The sequence below is a fragment of the Pyrus communis genome, chromosome 17 (assembly GCF_041283825.1).
Source record: "Pyrus communis isolate YQ-2024b chromosome 17, ASM4128382v1, whole genome shotgun sequence".
NCBI lineage: Eukaryota > Viridiplantae > Streptophyta > Magnoliopsida > Rosales > Rosaceae > Pyrus > Pyrus communis.
Window position 1 is genome coordinate 26,195,356 of NC_142581.1, and position 19,563 is coordinate 26,214,918.

The following is a 19,563-nucleotide window of genomic DNA, read 5'->3' on the forward strand; positions in this document are numbered from 1 at the left end:
TTGTATACATGATTTGTTGACATCATATCCACATAAGTAGTACTCATAGCCTAGCGCTATTCTGAATCTCATCTTGTGTTACGTTTAACTTTCATATATGAATTTTTACTGTCCCCTCCTTATAGGGTTTTATTTTATTTTATTGATCAATCGAATGTCTTTGCTTGGTCCTTTAATTAATCTCAATTCGTATACATAGTAATATTATTCTTACAAAAGTAGGAGGCTCCTCAAACCAAACTAGGAAGTGTTGTATTGAATAAGAGTAATATTATTCGTATACATATGTCTTGGAGTAGAAGCTCCTGAATAAGAGTAGGAGGCTCCTCAAACCAAACTAGGTTATTGCTACTAGACAATGCAAACTTAGCAAGACGATGGGCAACCCCATTACATAAACGAGAAGCATGAATAAATTTCACTCTAGAGAAGGTGGAAGCTAGCTGCAACACATCCTTCGCAATCATACCAAGAGCCGATAAGTTTATCACAGTGCCATTAAGGACTGAAATAACATTCATAGAATCGTTTTCAACTACGATCTGTTGGACCCCTTGCATCTGCGCAACCTACAACTCGTACTGCATGACAAACAACTCCAGGAGTGGAACCGAAGTGACCCCTGTGAGTTGCTGGCCCCTAGCTGCCAAAAAACCCTTTCCCCAGTCTTGCAACACTGCTTCAACCTCCCTCCCTATATTCGTATAACCTTTCACCGCACCATTCGTATTAACCTTAACCCACCCTTGGTTAGGAGGAGACCACCTCTAGGTAGGTACAACCCCCACCCTAGCAGAAGCACAATTTGTTGCTTGAAACACTGATAGCCAAGACGAAACCTTCTGCCACACACCCATATGAGACGTTTTAGCACCCCTTCATACTCGTGAGTTCCTTTCTTGCCATATGCCCCACATGATCACACAAGCCAAGTCAAAATCCAATTCCTTATTTTCCAGCACCATAAGCAACCAATCCTTCAAAGACAGTCTAACACTCTCGGACAACCGTATACCAAAGGGAGAGCTAAACCACACCACTTTAGCAAACATGCATCTAAGTAACACATGAGCCGCATTTTCCTCCTCCCTTTTGCACACCCCACACTCCAACTCCACTTCCATTCCTTTCCTTTGAAGGTTGACTTTGGTTAGAAGAATATCATGACACACCCTTTAGGTGAAATTCTTAACTTTGGGAAGGATGTTAGCCTTCCATAGATTCTTCCAAAGTCTCGCATACGCACTAACTGTATTAGAGGAAGATGCATTGCTATCCGAAGATTGTAACCATTGTCGAGCAACCCAATACCCACTCTTCATAAAGAAGTGACCCATCTCGTCATGATGCCACACCAACCTATCCTTTGGAGTACGAAAGTTGAAAGGAAGAGAAAGAATCAAAGATACTTCATCCGGGCTAAAAAAATTCCAGTAACAAATTGGTATGCCACACCCTTGTAGAAGTATCGATCAACTCCTTAACCTTCATGTGAACTCTTCCAGGAGGAGGTGCCGAGGCCAAGGTACCCATCGATCCAACCACATCCTTACTGTTCGTCCATCACCCACCACCTACCTAGACCCATGGACCAAGACCTCCATCACCATTACAATACTCTGCCAACAGTACGAAGAAGACACAGATGCTTCCACTTCCCAAAAAGAAGAATTCGGAAAGTAACTTGCCTTGAAAATTTGCGCTACCAATGACGAGGGATAATGGAACACTCGCCACCCTTGTTTTGCTAACACTGCCATATTAAAAGCATAAAAATCCCAAAACCCTAACCTTTTGCTTTAGATTTACACATCTTATCCCACAACCTCCAATGAATTTTCTGATCCTCCGAACCATTCCCCCACCAAAAGTGGGCCATAAGTTGATGTAATTCATCACAAAAAGTCTTCGGGAGCAAGAAACAATTCATTGCATAACCCGTGAGGGTTTGGGCAACAACCTTTATAAGAAGTTCCTTCCCCGCACTACTCAAAAGATTACTTTTCCACCCATTAAGCCTTTGCATCACTCTTTCCTTGATATATGAGAAGGTTTGTTTTTTATTCTTCCCCACACATGTCGGCAACCCCAGATATCTTTCATGTCGTTCTACCAACTGAACTCCAAGGAAACCTGCTAACATTTGTTTGTCATACTGGAGCACATTCGCATTAAAAGCTACACTACTCTTATCGAAGTTCACAGATTGGCCCGAAGCTTGAGAGTAAATATCCAGTATATGTTGAATCATCGCACATTCGTCCACATTTGCTCTACCAAAGAGAAAATTATCGTCGGCAAACAAGAGTTGTGAATCGGGGAGCTTCCTTACACAGCTGAATACCACTCAACTGCCTTAATTGCTCATTCTATGTAATGAGTGCCGACAAGCCTTTAACACATAAAAGAAACAAATAGGGTGATAAAGGATCCCCTTGCCGTAGCCTATGTGACGGAATCAAATATCCACTCGGTTGCCCATTGATTAGGAAGGAGTATGACACCAACTTAATGCACGCCATCACCATTTTTATACAATCGGTATCAAACCCCAACATTACCATTATAGCTTCCAAAAAGCACCACTCTACTTGATCATAGGCTTTACTGAGATCAAGCTTAAGTGCAAAGGAACCCTCCCTACCATTCCTCTTATTATGTAAATAGTGCCCAACCTCTGCCACCATAAGAGAATTATCCGAAATTAATCCTCTAGGCACAAACGCACTCTGATTAGTCAAAATAATCGTGGACATCATGCCTTTAAGATCATTAGCAATCACCATAGCACCAATTTTGTAGAGCACATTACACAAACTAATGGAGCGTAATTGTGACATATCTTGTGGCTCATTCACCTTTGGAACCAATACAACGTGAGTGAAACAAACTTCCTTACTTAAATAGCCAGACTGCAGAAAAGATCGAACCGCCTCCACCATCTCTGGACCCACAATATGCCAAAATTGTTGATAGAAGAGTGGGGACATGCCATCCGGTCCCGGAGATTTTGATGTGTGGATTTGAAAAACAGCCACCTTAATCTCCTCTACGGAATAAGGTTGTAACAACACCTCATTCATTTCCAGAGTAACTCTCTGCGAAACAACCCTTATCACCTCTTGAACGGCATTAGAGAGAACCCCTTGTGTCCGAAAAATGCACCTAAAATAATCCACCATCGTATCCTCAATACCTTTTGGCGAGTCATACCACACCCCATTATCTCCCCGTAAGCCCTTAATGGTGTTTTTCCGCCGCCTATTCGAAGTGCGGTTATGGAAGAACCTTGTAGTCCAATCACTTCCTTCAACCACTGAGTTCTCGCCCTCTGCCGCTAAAAGGTTTCTTCTTTACCAAGTAAATTATCTAGCTCTTGCATCAACTCTCCCCTACATTCATGCAGATCCGGTGAAGGAGGATGCTAAAAAAAAACCCTCAATTTATCTTTCACCTTCGTAATCTCCATTGTAGTATTCCCAAAGGAAGTACGTTGCCATTCTAATAATGTCATCCTAATGGCTCTAATTTTGTCGCACACACGGGTCAATGGTGAACCCCTCCGCTGCACACTCCAAGCAGCTGCAACCATTTCTTCACAACTGCCCTCCTGTAACCACATCTTCTCAAACCGAAAACTGCAAGATTTCCAAGGGGTGCCACCCACCGAATTCCAAATGTCCACCACAATAGGCAAATGGTCAAATTTGGAAGGGTTGAGGTGACAAACCTTAGAATGCGGAAATAACTGTATCCAAGTTTGAGTAGCAAGCGCACGGTCAAGGCGACACCGAACTGTTGTGCCTTGGCCCGTTCGTTAGTGCGGAACCGAGATTCAGATTACAACCTCACCAAAAATCACACACAGTTGAACAAAATAAAATACAAGAAATAAAGACACAGAGAAATTTACGAGGTTCGGCAAAAAACTGCCTACGTCCCCGGAGAGATATTGCTCTTCACTATGAGAATAACAGTACAAGTATACATGAGTTAAATCGACATAACCCAATCCCATATCCCTTGTACACCCACTCACATAATTTTCCCAAGAGCCTCACTCTACCCCAAGAGTTCTTTCACAAGAGATCTTTCACTCTAGCTCTCTTGATTTCTCTCACCCGTACCCATGGTAGAGCCAAATGCTCTCACCATCTCTTTGGATGCTTTACATCTCTTACATCCCTCTCTTCAACTCTTTCTCACCCGTGCCCCTTCTTATGCCAAATAATTATGGCTTTGAAAAAGCCACAAAACATGGCTTTGAAAAAGCCACAAAACATTGCTTTGAAAAAGCCACAAAACATGGCTTTGAAAAAAGCCACAAAACATGGCACTAATTTGGCCACTATCCAACAATCTCCACCTTGGCCAAATTGTACCAATGTCCATTGGCCTTACGTACCAGCATGCACACTCTGAATCAACCTCGTTGGTCCTGTTCCGATTCAGTCACTGCCAATGCATGTGCAGCTGCTGCAAGCAAAAAAAACATTTAGCTTCAGACAAGATCTCGACACATCCTCGTCTCCTCCAGCAGGTTTTCCTCCTCTTCATTGTCTGCAACCTGGAAACTCGTCAGCGCGCCTATTTCCAGCAACAACCCATCGAGCCAGACAAAATTCCCACACTTCCTCCTACCTCAGGACCTTCTCATCACCTGTGAATCCCATAGCTCCACCTGCTGCAAAACCCCTGCAACACTTGAGACTAAACATCACCAGGAGAAGTGTTGCTTCGAGTACCTAGAGGGCATACTCAAAGTCTTCCACCACAAACTTGCTAACCCAGCCTTGCACCCGTAGCACTGTGGACCCTTGCCTCCGGAACTGGATCCGAACCTGCTGTCTCTCTCAGATCCTCTTTCCAATTTTCTTCCACGATTTCAACCTTGAATAGCTTAAGCAGTCTTGTGCCCACCATCATCCATGGTCTCTTGTGTGTATCATTCCACACCAAAGAAGCTTGCACCTGCTCCAACCTTACTGTTTCTTTCCTTGCAGTAAAGTTTCACAAGGTTCTCGTACAAATCTGAAAGTGAGGTAAGAAGAAAGAGGCCTTTGTCTTCTTCCTCAACATCAACTTTCGCAGTTGATCCAAGCATCCCTAAACACGGCTTCCATTTCTTCAGGCTTCCATTACTCTCCTTTACCAAGAGCAAAACCGCCTCTTCCTTTAAACTGCTCAACTGAAAATTCCATGGTGAACAACAAATCTGGACCTCCAACGAACCAAAGCCCCCAACGATGCTCTGATACCAATTGTTGTGCCTTGGCCCGTTCGTTAGTGCGGAACCGAGATTCAGATTACAACCTCACCAAAAATCACACACAGTTGAACAAAATAAAATACAAGAAATAAAGACACAGAGAAATTTACGAGGTTCGGCAAAAAACTGCCTACGTCCCCGGAGAGATATTGCTCTTCACTATGAGAATAACAGTACAAGTATACATGAGTTAAATCGACATAACCCAATCCCATATCCCTTGTACACCCACTCACAGAATTTTCCCAAGAGCCTCACTCTACCCCAAGAGTTCTTTCACAAGAGATCTTTCACTCTAGCTCTCTTGATTTCTCTCACCCGTACCCATGTTAGAGCCAAATGCTCTCACCATCTCTTTGGATGCTTTACATCTCTTACATCCCTCTCTTCAACTCTTTCTCACCCGTGCCCCTTCTTATGCCAAATAGTTATGGCTTTGAAAAAGCCACAAAACATGGCTTTGAAAAACCCACAAAACATTGCTTTGAAAAACCCACAAAACATGGCTTTGAAAAAGCCACAAAACATTGCTTTGAAAAAGCCACAAAACATGGCTTTGAAAAAAGCCACAAAACATGGCACTAATTTGGCCACTATCCAACACGAACCTCATCCTCCATGTTATATGTCCAACTGTATTCACTACCAATAAATCCCAAATCCACCAGTTCACGGTCATGTATTGCCTCTCGAAACCCATTCATCTGACTCTCCCTTCTCCCAGCCCACCAAGTTGTTCTGACTAACTCAACACCTCATTAAAATCCCCCACACATAACCAAGGAAGAGAACTTTCCCGACTTAACGTTGACAATAACGTCCATGACAAGTGATGCTCCGCTTTATTCGGAAACCCATAGAAACCTAGTTTCAAGAATGAATAGCTTAATTAATAATAGTAATGTATTTTTGAATGCCATTAAGGATGATAGATCCATTAAGGGACCTGGATGGTCCTAGGACCACCTGGAAGCCCAGATAAGTGATTGTGAAGATCTTCCTCAATTATTTATTAACACATGTTTATAAACTCAACTTTTTTAGCTTTGTTGTCATAAATTTATTGTGTCAAACAATAATTGAGGCCACAAATAGATCATAGCCATTTTAAATGGAGAGGATTTGATTTTGTGAATTAGGTAGTATCTTAATAAAATTGTCCATCGTTTGAGAAAAAAATTAAGTAAAGCAAATTGGTCGGCTTTTCTATCACTGCCCTTCGATATAACCGCCCTTTTCCAAAACAACAACCAAATCATACATTTTGATAGAATTATGAAAATAATTACCAACCACTTTGTAAGACGTCCTCTACAAATTCTCAGGAGGAATCTTTCTCAAAATAGGTCATCTTAACCTCCAAAATACCAAAAATGTCTAGAAACATCAATCTGGGAAAGCTGCACGTTGGGCCTTAATTTCATCGCCACGGTCAAACGGCCTGGTATAAAAATCTGGAATTTTGACACAATCATCTTGAAAGGCACATGAACATCCTCCAATTAGAATTACTCCAAAATTCATCTGTTTGATCACTTTTTGCTCTAGAGGAAATCGAATGTCCTACATTGAAAATATATAACAAAGTATCAAAATTCTACAAAAAACCAATAAATTAATACCAAGATTAGGGTAAAATATATAGTATAATATTGACTCATCACGGCACCTCCATGTCTGCATGTAGACAACCTCCCCCAGCTTGATCAATGAATGTTTCCGAGCATGAGGTTGAGGAAGAACCACCGGTTTCACCAAATGAGGCACTGGAGTACTGATTTTCTGATGGTTAACTTGAATGAGATCGTGGAGGATGGTGGAATTAATGCTGATATCAATTTGGTTGGGGACATCAGCAATTATAGGGTAAAACTTACCCGATTTAAATGAGGAAGGGGATTATATGGAAATGGTGGTTGACTCTTTGGAGTTGATTCCACAAATTCGTACCATCACATTCAATACAGGCAGGACTATGGAGAACAATTTACTTGCAGCGGAGATTTTGGAGAGAATGAAGTACACTTACCTTCTTCCAATAAAGAGTTGACTTTATTTGGAATTAAATTACAAACTACTACTCCAATGGAAGTGGGGACAGCTAGACCTTTATCTAATGAAGTTTTGGGTGGAAAAACTAACAAGAAAATTATTCATACCATACCAGTTGGGCCACGGATTGGGAACCAGCTGGACTTTGGTCATTCTCAGCATGTTTCAACGAGTTACAATGTACAGACTATTGTCGATAGCACAGAGAATGGGTTATTCAGTTTGAGTTCTCTTTCGGATCAGATCCTTTATATTGGTGGTGTGGATGTTATGTTTGAAGGGGACTCAAGTATCTCGCTTACTGCAATGAATCGCCAAGAAAATGATAGCTCTTTGTTGGGTCCGATAATCAACGACATTCAAGTTTTACTTCAAGTCTTCGCTCGTCCAAAGCTGAATCATGCCTGTCGTGAGGCCAATCAAGCAGCACATAGATTGGCTCATCCAGGAGCTGTAAGACAGCTCGAGGGGTCATGGTTCAAGGAACCACTAGGTTTGGTCTCAGATATTTTGATTGATGACACTCAATGTAATTTGAATTGATTTTATGTGCTTTTTCTTTGAGGATAGTTACGTTTATGCGGGACACTCCTTTTTTCATTCAACCAGTTGAAATTCCCAACAAGATTTTTATCGAGGCCCATCTATGCATCCTATCCTCATTTTGTACAATATTGTACTTTTTCTCAAAAAAATGTAGATTAAAAGGTAAAATTTGAATGGCTTTGTATCAATAAACAAAATTAAAAAGATAGTAAAATTTGAATGTTTTATCCTCCATAAAACTCGAAATTGACTGGATCGCCTTTATTTTCTTCCATAGCTAAATATGTTGTGGTTGTGGAAGCCCATGTTTATTTAGTACTGTTAAATTTTGGCATCTTATATGATAATATGCTTAATAATTGAATCTTGATCTACCATGCCTTAGGGACTTGTAGTTTGATTTAGTTTGGCTCTCAAACTGGTGGTGTTCTTTTCTGTGTATTTATATACATGTTAAGAGTTCCTATGGGACAGAGTTGCCGAAATGTTCCAAATGCGTGAAAGTGAAACTCCTGAAGACAGGGTGGTCGAAATCTTGTCCAGGTTGTCGCCCAAGTCTCTGTTGCGATTCAAATGCATACGCAAGTGTTGGTGCACTCTTATAAATAGTCCAAATTTTGTGGCCAAACACCTCAGCAATTCCTTGGACAACAAACTCTCATCCTCCACTTGTATCCTTCTCAACCGTTCTCAGTTTCACATTTTCCCGGATCAGAGTTGGAAACGTGAAGTTTTATGGTCCATGATTAATCTTTCCTTTGATAGTGATGTGCACAACCTTCATTATGATGTTAAGCCCTTAAATATACCGTTTTCAAGGGATGACCATAATCCTGTACAGATTCACGGGTATTGCAATGGCATTGTATGTCTAATAGAAGGGGATAATGTTCTTCTATGCAATCCTTCAACAAGGGAATTCAGGCTACTTCCCAATTCATGCCTTCTTGTACCCCATCCCGAGGGAAAATTCGAATTGGAAACGACCTTTCACGGAATGGGTTTTGGCTATGATTGCAAAGCTAATGAATACAAGGTTGTGCAAATTGTAGAAAATTGTGAGTATTCAGATGATGAGCAAACATATCAACATTGTATTGCTTATCCTTACACGGCTGAGGTATACACCACGGCTGCTAACTTTTGGAAAGAGATCAAGATTGATATATCAAGTTCAACCCATCCCTATCCCTTTTCTGTGTACTTGAAGGGATTTTGTTATTGGTTTGCAACGGATGGCGAAGAATGCATACTTTCATTTGATTTAGGTGATGAGATATTTCATAGAATAGAATTGCCTTCTAAGATAGAATCCGGTTTTAACTTTTGTGGTCTTTTTCTTTATAATGAATCTATCACTTCTTATTGTTGTCGTTATGATCCAAGTGAGGATTCTAAATTATTTGAAATATGGGTAATGGATGGGTATGGCGGAGTTAAGAGTTCATGGACAAAACTCCTAACCATTGGTCCTTTTAAAGGCATTGAGTATCCATTGACACTTTGGAAATGTGACAAGCTTCTTATGGTTGCCTCCGGTAGAAGAGTCACCTCTTATAATTCTAGTACTGGAAATTTCAAGGATCTTCATATTCCTCCAATTATGCATCAGGTTACAGATTTGCAAGCTCTTATTTATGAGGAAAGTCTTGTTCCAATTAAATGAGTTGAGGGCAAAGTTCCATTTTCTCTTATTTAATTTGTATGCATGGTATAAGGCTTGAGTTTGCATCTTCTAATTTTGCTCTGTGGCCTTTGTACTATGTTTGTTTATCATGAGCTGGCTTTATTTTTCGGCTTTCCACATTTTGTCAGTGTTCTTAAAAACAGCCTAGGCGGCCATCTAGACGCTGGGTGGTGGTGCCCCGAGTCATTTTCTTGAAAATCGACTGGGCTCTAGGCAGCGCCTAGGTGGGCTAGGTGGGGCTAGGCGGAGCTAGGCAGTGCTAGGCGGTTTTTTATTTTTATTTTTAATGAAATTAAAAAAAAAATCCTATCCAAATCTAAAGGGTTTAAAATTGTGAACTTGTTGTACATGTGTCATCCTACAATACTCCTCACTATGGTTATATGGCATATATGCTTAATGTGTTTTTAAATTTTGGACTTGTTGGATACTCTTTTTGCATTTTATTATTCTTATATTATCTTATCCATGGATATCATATAAGTAAATTTTGAACTTGTTGGATACTCTTTTTGTAAGTGTCAATATGCATTTATTTATAAGATATACAAGAAATTTACCTAAATCCGCCTAGGCCGCCTAGGTGCCCGCCTAGACCTCGCCTAGCCGCCTAGGCGCTAAGTGCCATCCCGTTACCCGACTAGCGCCTAGCGTAACCTTACATTTTGTAATGCTATTCTAATTGAAACTGTGATAACAATTTTTCAGAGTTAATTAGTATTCCCCGCTTTTTTTTTTTTTACTTCGAAATTCCCTTCTTAAAACCTAAACTTTTTACCCATTTAACATAATTAAGTTAAACTTTCTGCGCAAGAGTGCACACATTTATAAGTAAAATCCGGGGTGCTAAAGAAAATTTAGGCAATATATGAATTGATTTTATATTATATGTTTTTTCATATTCTTAGTATATTTTAGTAATTATTTTGGTGAAATTTTGCTACTTTGATTTATATTTTCAACATAAGACATGCAAGTTGAATTTTTGAGTGATTCCATTTGAAGGATATTCGTGAGTCTCTCAGCTTGTTCATAGCAAATTTTCAGATTTTTCTACCAAGTGAATAATTTATGGCGAAGAAGGTGTTCGGCCTTTTTGGCATCCAAGAAGGTGTTTTTTGATAGCGAGCCGTTCTTTAAATATTTTCAAGACATTTTAAGTTTTAAAAAGAGTCATCTTGGGCCTGTTTTGTAAGTGTCTAAGGCCCAAAATGTGGCTGCTTTTGTGGCTGGGCAGGTTTCCCATTATTGAACGTGGCTGCTTTTATGGCTAGGCAGATTTCCCATTATTGATTAGGATTATGCTTCCTAGTTTATCTTTAACTTATTATGTTTCCTAGTTTTGTTCTAAGACATTTTCAAGGAAAATTTTTATTTTGTAGTAGTATAAATAAGGCTATTTAGCCATTACGGTTCTTAACGCATTACTTTGTGTTAATACTTAGCTACCATTATGATATTTAGAAAAGTAATTTGATACAATTTTGGTTGGAGTCGGTCCCTGAAATTGACGAAACTTCTTGTAGTTAATAATTGTAATTTCACTTAGGATGAATACCACGTCTTAATAGTTGCATGGTTTTTCAAAAGGATTTCATAAAACTTAATGAGTTTTGCATTTTTAGATTTGAGCTTAACACCATAGACGGATTGCATGTTTGATATACGTTCTATATTGGAAGTCCAAGTAGAGCATACTTTAGGAAAACCTAACCTTCAAAATATGCATATGTAAGTTATAAGTAATTGGAAAAACTACATAGGATTTCGTTAATGTGACGATGAAACCCTAGTGCTTTACAACTTTATTTTCAACGACTCTTTTATTTTGTTTTCCTTACTTTCTCGATATCTTTAATTGTTTTTATTATTTTTAAAATGCCAAAATCAACATTTTTAAAACTTTGTTTAAAATAATTAATTAATATTTGGCTTTAATATAAATTGTTTTAACTAATCCATGTTGAGAACAATCTTGCATGAGCATTCTTACTACAACTACCTTATTTTCTTGTAAGTATTTTTAAGTGTTTTTATCCTTACTTTTGCAATTAGTAAAAATCCTATCAGTAACAAAGAATATTTATAGCCCTTTAGCCTTTGACAATAGTTTTTAAAATACAGAACGGATATAATATGTGAAAGATATGTTCGTGTATTATTCAACAGCGTTGCTAAAAATTTACTTTGAAAAATTCTGCCATTTTTTATTTTAATATTTATTTAAATAAATTAATCATTTTAATTTATCAAAAATATGCATTGAATACGTGAATTTTATATGTATTATTGAAAATTGTGTTGACAATAACATGCACTAAATGTAAGATCTCACATCGCCAAGGGGAGTGATCTTTATATGTATATTTTCATACCTACTTAGCACGAGGCCTTTTGGAAGCTCACTGGCTTCAGGTTCCATGGGAACTCCGAAGTTAAGCGAGTAGCGCACAAGAGCATTCCCAGGATGGGAGACCCATCGGGAAGTTCTCATGTGAGTTCCCAGAAACAAAATCGTGGGAGCGTAGTCGGGGCCCAAAGCGAACAATATCGTGCTACGGTGGTGAAGCGAGCCCGAGAAGTGATCCCCCCGGATTGGGATGTGACACTAAACGTGAAATGTAGGTACGTACATGTTTAAAACATGTATTGTATGTTAGACTTTTTTTTAAAAGTGTAATTTAACGAATCATCAAAATGTGTTCGAAAAATGGAAGTATTTTGAAAACATAAGTACGTGCATAATGCGCAGATTAACAAACTATGCCCGTAACCTCCTACCAATAAAACAACAAAAATTAAAAAAAAAAAAAAAAAAAAAGAAGAAGATAGATTTGATGAATAATAACATTTTGAGCGTCGAAAATGGCACGCATTTCATGAGTTTATTAATTTAAAATCTTCAAGCAAAAGAATGAGTGTATCCATCATCTAGTATTACTGCATTAAAATGTGAGAATGCGAAGAAATGACCCACATGTAATGTTTAGCAATGGACTACTACTCCCATATCTAATTGGTTTTTAGATCAATACACAGCCCATAAGAAATGGTTGTTGAAACAGAAATGGTTGTGAATTGGTTTTTTTGGCCAAAATGATTTTAAGAATTGGTGTAACTCCTCAATTTGGTCTTTGACAATGAAATTCAATAAATGTGGTTCCTGAATTTGTTCACCGAAAGTCATTTTGATTATTTTGTGAAAAGTCTGTCAGTATCTTCGTTAATTGTCACGTGAATGGCCACGTAACCACATTTTAAAGGTATTTTTGCCAAACAAAACCCTCAATTTAACGAGAATATTAATAAATTTTTCATGAAATTAAATTTGTACATCAAGAAAATAAAAAATAAAGATGATTTTCACACATCATTCTTAACCTTTTATACACCTTTTTTTGTAATTTTGGTCATACAATTGAAGAAATCAAATAAACAATTAACAATATATATATATATATATATATATATATATCAAGCAATTAAGTAAATTGCATTCACAATTTATGAAATCACAACTAGAGGTAATCAATTCATATTGCAAATATAATCATGGTTTCAAAGTTTCCTCTAGCTAAAACGAGTTTAGCTCCTCATGTTTGCAAAACAAAGATAATTAAACTTAAACATTGAAAACAAATGATTGAATACACCTAGAAACGCTCCAACAATCCGATCTTGAATGGCAAGCACGTCCTAAGGTCCTCCTTCTTCTTCTTCGCTGCGACACAAGGTGTGGGTGAAGGTTTGAGTGATGAATTGTATGAAAGAATGGCTAAAAGTATGAATTGGTATCTGAATGGGTGCGACAAGGCTCTTTATTTATATGGGAACGAAGGGCACAGCTAGGAATTAATTTGGGAAAGGTTTAAGACTCCAAATCCTCCAAGAAAAGGGTAACAAATCAGAATCCCAAGAGAAAAAGGGTGCGGCAAAGGAATTGGGAAAGGTAGAAGGCCTTGCACGGCAAGGAAAGGGAAGGAAAGGGATAGGTGGTGTGGCATCCCTCTTTGACTGGGATTAGGGCTTCTAGAACTTATATTTAAGTGTCCTAAATGAATTAGGAACCCCCCTTAATAGCTGGAAATTAAGTAGGAAAAGATTAGGATTGACTAAGTCAAAATAAGGAAGTTTGACTCATGTTTCCTTCTTTGTAGCTAATTCCTTCTCTTCCAAGTCTTGAATTAATTTCTTCCATCTCTTTAGCAGATTCCTAGCCTTTCTTGAACTTCAATTTTGTCCATCCACCTTGCTCCAAGCATGTGTTATCCATTCCAAGCCCAAAACTGCTCCAAATTGCTCCAAATTGCCTTTTCTTGCCACTTTAGCCATTTGGACCTACAAACACACGAAAATAGCTTAAAATACCAAAATAAATAGAAACCAACTAAGTAAATGCAAGGAAATAGGCTAACAAAGTCGCATAAATATGCTCCTATCAAATTCCCCCACACTTAGCTTTTGCTAGTCCTCGAGCAAAACAAAACAAACAAAACACAATCTAGACCTTCCAACATTTGCCTCAAGGATTTCAAATGAACATGACATATTAAGCAAACACTTAACCGCTGTCACCACTCACCATCTCGCATTTCATCAATTAAAACAACATTTTGAATGTAGTAACATGCCTTAGAAAATTCCCTCAATTCCTCACTGGATATACTCTCTATTTTCACACAGATTTTCTGACTACACTCCCTACACTAGGTATATGTGAGAAGATTGTTGTAAACATGTAGACTAACACTCACATATGCTATAACAAAGAAAGCATTTTCTGGAATTATTAATATGAACATGTATATGATCTCATGAATGGAATGTCACTACTTAGAAGCGAGAACCAGGGATTCCATATGCTCATACCAATTTCAAACTCCATATATTGAAACACATAACAATCAAGATAGAAGTTTAAGGGTTGTAACCGGGCTAGGGTATTGGCTAAAAAGAAAGGTTAAGGATAAACAAAGGTTCTTAAAGCAATAGTAAGCAAAGGAATGAAATTAAAACTTAGAATTCACTTTTGATGGTAGAAACTAACTTAAAAACAAGGGGAAAATGCATGTAACACTTAGGGTCAAATTCAAACTTTTGGACCCTCTCTTCAACAACCAATACCTGTGAGTTCATTCTCACTTATTTCTCAACTCTTTTTCTTTCTTTTCACATTTTTTTTTCCTGTGCCCTTTTACCTTCCCCCACACTTGTTTTTCTTCAAAATGTAAGTCAAAAGGAATTCCCTCTAAGTCATGCTCACCTATTCTTTAAGAACAAGGGTATGGATAGTCCTAATCTAGGCTAGGTAATGATAATGTGGCTAACAAAGAAAATAGGTTAAATAAGGCTCAAAAGGGTTAAACCTACAATACATATGCAAAGGATAAGGCTTTTTGGCTCTGGTTTAACTAAACAACTTCATCTTATTGTATGTTATGCGATCAATTTTATGCTTTGAATGAAATGGGCATGAGTTCTAGTATTTGGAACTATAATGATGAAAACACATTCTAAGTAGCAACCAAGCAAAGAAATAATGAGATCATACGACTTTAGAAAACAAGAAATCACAGATTAATAATTCTCCAAATAAAGTTTAGGCTCAAGTCTCTCAAGGTTGTAGCGTTAGTTTGAGTTCCTTCCTTCAAGCATGTTACAAAAAAACTGATTTTTTTTCCTTTTGTGATTACATATGAATTAGTAAACGACAAACTACAATTAAGCATAAACCAAAGAGCAAATCAAACTTCCATCTATGTTTGTAACTTTCTTTAATAGTCATGCAATTAAAAACCAAATCCTTATCATTGTGTTGGAAGCTACCCTAAGACACAAACAAACATCAAAAACTCTTTAAAAACGACTCTTTTTGGGTTTTTCAAAACTTTTTCGATTTTTTTTTCAAAATTTTCGTATTTCCTGTTTAAGACTTCAAAACACTCTAAAAACACTTAAAAACAGTGAGAAACAACATTAGAAGTGATAGGTGACAAAATTTGACGAAATTCATGCAACAACACTTTGTTTATCCCCCCCCCCCCAACACTTAAACCAAACATTGTCCTCAATGTTGCAAACAAAGACTCACACACAAACAATCAAAACAACAACTAACAAATATGACTATCATGGCAAAGTAAAAGCAATAAGGAGTAAGGTTTTGGTTGTGGATTGTTGGAGATTCCTAGGTCTTCTTTATTCAAATACATGGGTTGCTTCCCAAGAAGCGCTTTCTTTAACGTCTTCCAGCCAGACGATACCTTTCTTTGAACTTCATTGGAGGCCACGGCATGGAATTAGTCTTTGAATGGAAGGTGATACTTGAAATGATCCAGTAATGGTTTAAATTCTAGAGTGGGTGCCTGAATCATCAACAACCTGTTAGTAGAAAACAAAATTGAAGTTGGAGGAGGTGGCTTACCTATGTGCTCCAACAAGAACTCAAGGACAAACACCACTTCTTTAAAAGTTTCAGGAACTTTGCACTCGGCCAGATTTGGTGTGAGGATTGTGACTTGTCCCGTGTCATAAAATCCAACTTCTTTGGGGTTGGTTGTCTCAAGTACATCTTCTTTGATGAATTCTTGATATTCCCTACTTTGCATCTTTGGAAGGGCTTCCAAGATGTCTTTTTCACTTTCTTCTTCCTTGGAATTCATGAACCTGCAAGGAATAGAGACATTTGGTGGAATGGGGTTAGAAAGAATTGAATTTGGAACAATCTTACCTGAATTGGATGGCGTAGGATCTTTAGAAGGCTGCGGCAACGGGTGTTCTTCCCTTGTCGTGGTCTTGTCCACCTCTTCTTCTTCTTGCAGTAGCTCTATACTACTTCCCAAGGTGATAGCTTCAGCGATTTCAAAATCTCCTGTTGAATTTACAATAGTTGAGTTGGAGAGTTCACTTTGTTCTTGAATTTGCCCTATGAATTTTGCAACCTCTCCAAATTGATTTTGCAATTCACTTATCTTCTTAGCTTGGTTTTGTAAGCCTTACGTCAAAGAAGTTAGTACATCAAGAATTTTATCATTATCCATGGACATACTTGAACTCGATTGGAATTGTTGTGGGGGAGGCTTTGGTGGCTGCATAGGTCTTGAATAGAACTCATATTGCTGCCAATATCCTTCTTGTTGAACTTGTTGAGGTTCCCTCCACATAAAATTTGAATAATCACTCCAATCTGAATTGTAAGTGTTGGAAAACAAGTTGTTCCTTGATTGATTATTGCCCTGATAACCCCAAACATTAACATTATCCCAACCTCCATTTTCAATTAATTGAGGATGTTGATTAGTTTGATATCCTTGCCTATAGGACACACCAAATGTAGGGACACATTGCATTGTGGTCCTTTCGATATGTTGTGATAAAAGAGAAGTAAGATTCGCCATTTGCGCTTGAATATTAGCAATTGCCATGTCTTGCTTTTCTAGTATCTAAAATCAACAAAACAAAACAAAATAAAAAATAGAAACTAAAACTAAAATACATGAACAGAAACAAAGGGGATTAGCAAAGTTGCTAATCCCTGGCAACGGCGCCAAAAATTTGATGTGATATAAACTAGCACTCAAATTAAACCCTCTTATTTACAATTGTAGTAAAGATGTAAGTAGGGATCGTTATAGGCCGGGGATTAGGAGGGATTGCTAATCTACTCTAAACTGACTTTAAAACACAAAACTAGGCTTAAAAACACTTAACTAGACTCAAAGAACTCAAAACAATCTAAAAAGACTCAAAACAGCACAAACAAGCAAATAGACTCAAAACAGAAACTAAGAGTGATTTTGGACGAATTCTAACTTAACTCTGACTCAAAACACTAAAGGAAACAAACTAAAACAGGTTCTAACTAAGTAAAACACGAAATATTAAAGGAGGGATTGGTTTTGACGAATTTAAAGTAAAACAAACAGATTTAAAGACTTAAACAACTTTGGACGAAATTAGGTGAATTTATGGGTGATAAGTTAGCTAGAGGGTCCTTCTCCACACATGACACACTTGCATACAAATTGATTTCCAGTTGCTTTTCTAATAAATCATGAACCTCAACATGCCAGATTAACCGTGAAACAGCACTAATTAACCCTCAGATTTTCCTTAAGTCATTGAATTGGATGGAGTACGCATCAGCAACCAAATTATTCTTCAATAGTTCGCTACATGAACAGAATAATAGAGATAAAATCAAAGATCATTAAGCTTTGTGAAATTTATAAGCATTGACAAGACATTCGTAACTATGAACAACATGATACTCTTGCCAGGAATTTACTTAACACGATTGTGACTAGCAACCTCCACTACTTGTAAATATAAGTTCATAACGATTAGGTGAAAATCCTTTATATTTTAGCATCAAATTCATGCATGCAAACTAAGTAGGCCTCATTAATCAACATACAAGAATAAGTTATCAATCAAGCAGTTAAGTAAATGGCATTCACAATTTATGAAATCACAACTGGAGGTAATCAATTCATATTGCAAATATAATCATGGTTTCAAAGTCTCCTCTAGCTAAAACGAGTTTAGCTCCTCATGTTCGCAAAACAAAGATAATTAAACTTAAACATTGAAAACAAAAGATTGAATACACCTAGAAACGCTCCAACAATCCCATCTTGAATGGCAAGCACGTCCTAAGGTCCTCCTTCTTCTTCTTTGTTGCGACACAAGGTGTGGGTGAAGGTTTGAGTGATGAATTGTATGAAAGAATGGCTGAAAGTATGAATTGGTATCTGAATGGGTGCGGCAAGGCTCTTTATTTATATGGGAAGGAAGGGCAAGGTTGAGAATTAATTTGGGAAAGGTTTAAGACTCCAAATCCTCCAAGAAAAGGGTAACAAATCATAATTCCAAGAGGAAAAGGGTAACAAGGTGCGGCAAGGGAATTGGGAAAGGTAGAAGGCCTTGCACGGCAAGGAAAGGGATAGGTGGTGCGGCATCCCTCTTTGATTGGGATTAGGGCTTCTAGAACTTATATTTAAGTGTTCTAAATTAATTAGGAACCCCCCCCTTAACAGCTAGAAATTAAGTAGGAAAATATTAGGATTGACTAAGTCAAAATAAGGAAGTTTGACTCATGTTTCCTTCTTTGCAGCTGATTCTTTCTCTTCCAGGTCTTGAATTAATTTCTTCCATCTCTTTAGTAGATTCCTAGCCTTTCTTGAACTTCAATTTCGTCCATCCACCTTGCTCCAAGCATGTGCTATCCATTTCAAGCCCAAAACTGCTCCAAATTGCTCCAAATTGCATCTTCTTGCCACGTTAGCCATTTAGACCTACAAACACACGAAAATAGCTTAAAATACTAAAATAAATAGAAACAAACTAAGTAAATGCAAGGAAATAGGCTAACAAAGTCGCATAAACATGCTCCTATATATATATATATATATATATATATATATATATATATATATATATATATATATAATGGAGGTGGTCTCAAGTCTCAGATTCCAAGCTAGCTGGAATATCACGCGATAGGATAATTTTTGAAGACATTGTTGTAAAGTTAGAAAGATGAGATGATTTTTCAAAATTCTTCTACTCTTCCTCGTCAACATTATTCCAACGTATATGCTGGCTGGAAACTACAAGGAATGCACATTTCCAACAAATTAAATGACTAACATGCATAAAAAACAAACAAACGCATTAGACATTACATAAAATCTAAAAGTTCATAAAGACCTAATATATAAGTATATATACACAAGCACAGGAAGTAATTCGCAAGAAATTCAAGTTTAGATGTAAGTATAGTTTTCAATTTCAAATGACATTTCAGTCAAAATGATCACTAAGATTAGCATAATTTCTCACTTTGATTCCTAAAATTAGAAATTGTCAGAAGTGATCCCTGAGTTTGTCCACCATCACTCAGGGACCACTTCTCTCGATTTCAAATTTTAGGAACCAAATTGAAGAGTCATAACAATCTCATAGATCATTTTGGCTAAAAAAACCAATTCAAACATAGCAGCAGCGG

The 19,563-nt window shown here is 37.6% G+C and overlaps 1 protein-coding gene and 1 pseudogene across 1 annotated transcript; one reads left to right on the plus strand and one right to left on the minus strand.

Moving 5' to 3' along the window:
• Positions 1–8,236: 8,236 nt before the first annotated feature.
• Positions 8,237–9,971, plus strand: LOC137707977 (F-box/kelch-repeat protein At3g06240-like). The gene has a single exon (XM_068446936.2). It carries the CDS (start codon positions 8,352–8,354, stop codon positions 9,531–9,533), a length of 1,182 nt encoding a protein of 393 aa, XP_068303037.2. The 5' UTR covers positions 8,237–8,351; the 3' UTR covers positions 9,534–9,971.
• A 5,696-nt stretch (positions 9,972–15,667) lies between these two features.
• On the minus strand, positions 15,668–16,981 carry LOC148689724 (uncharacterized; annotated as a pseudogene).
• Between the last annotated feature and the right edge of the window lie 2,582 nt (positions 16,982–19,563).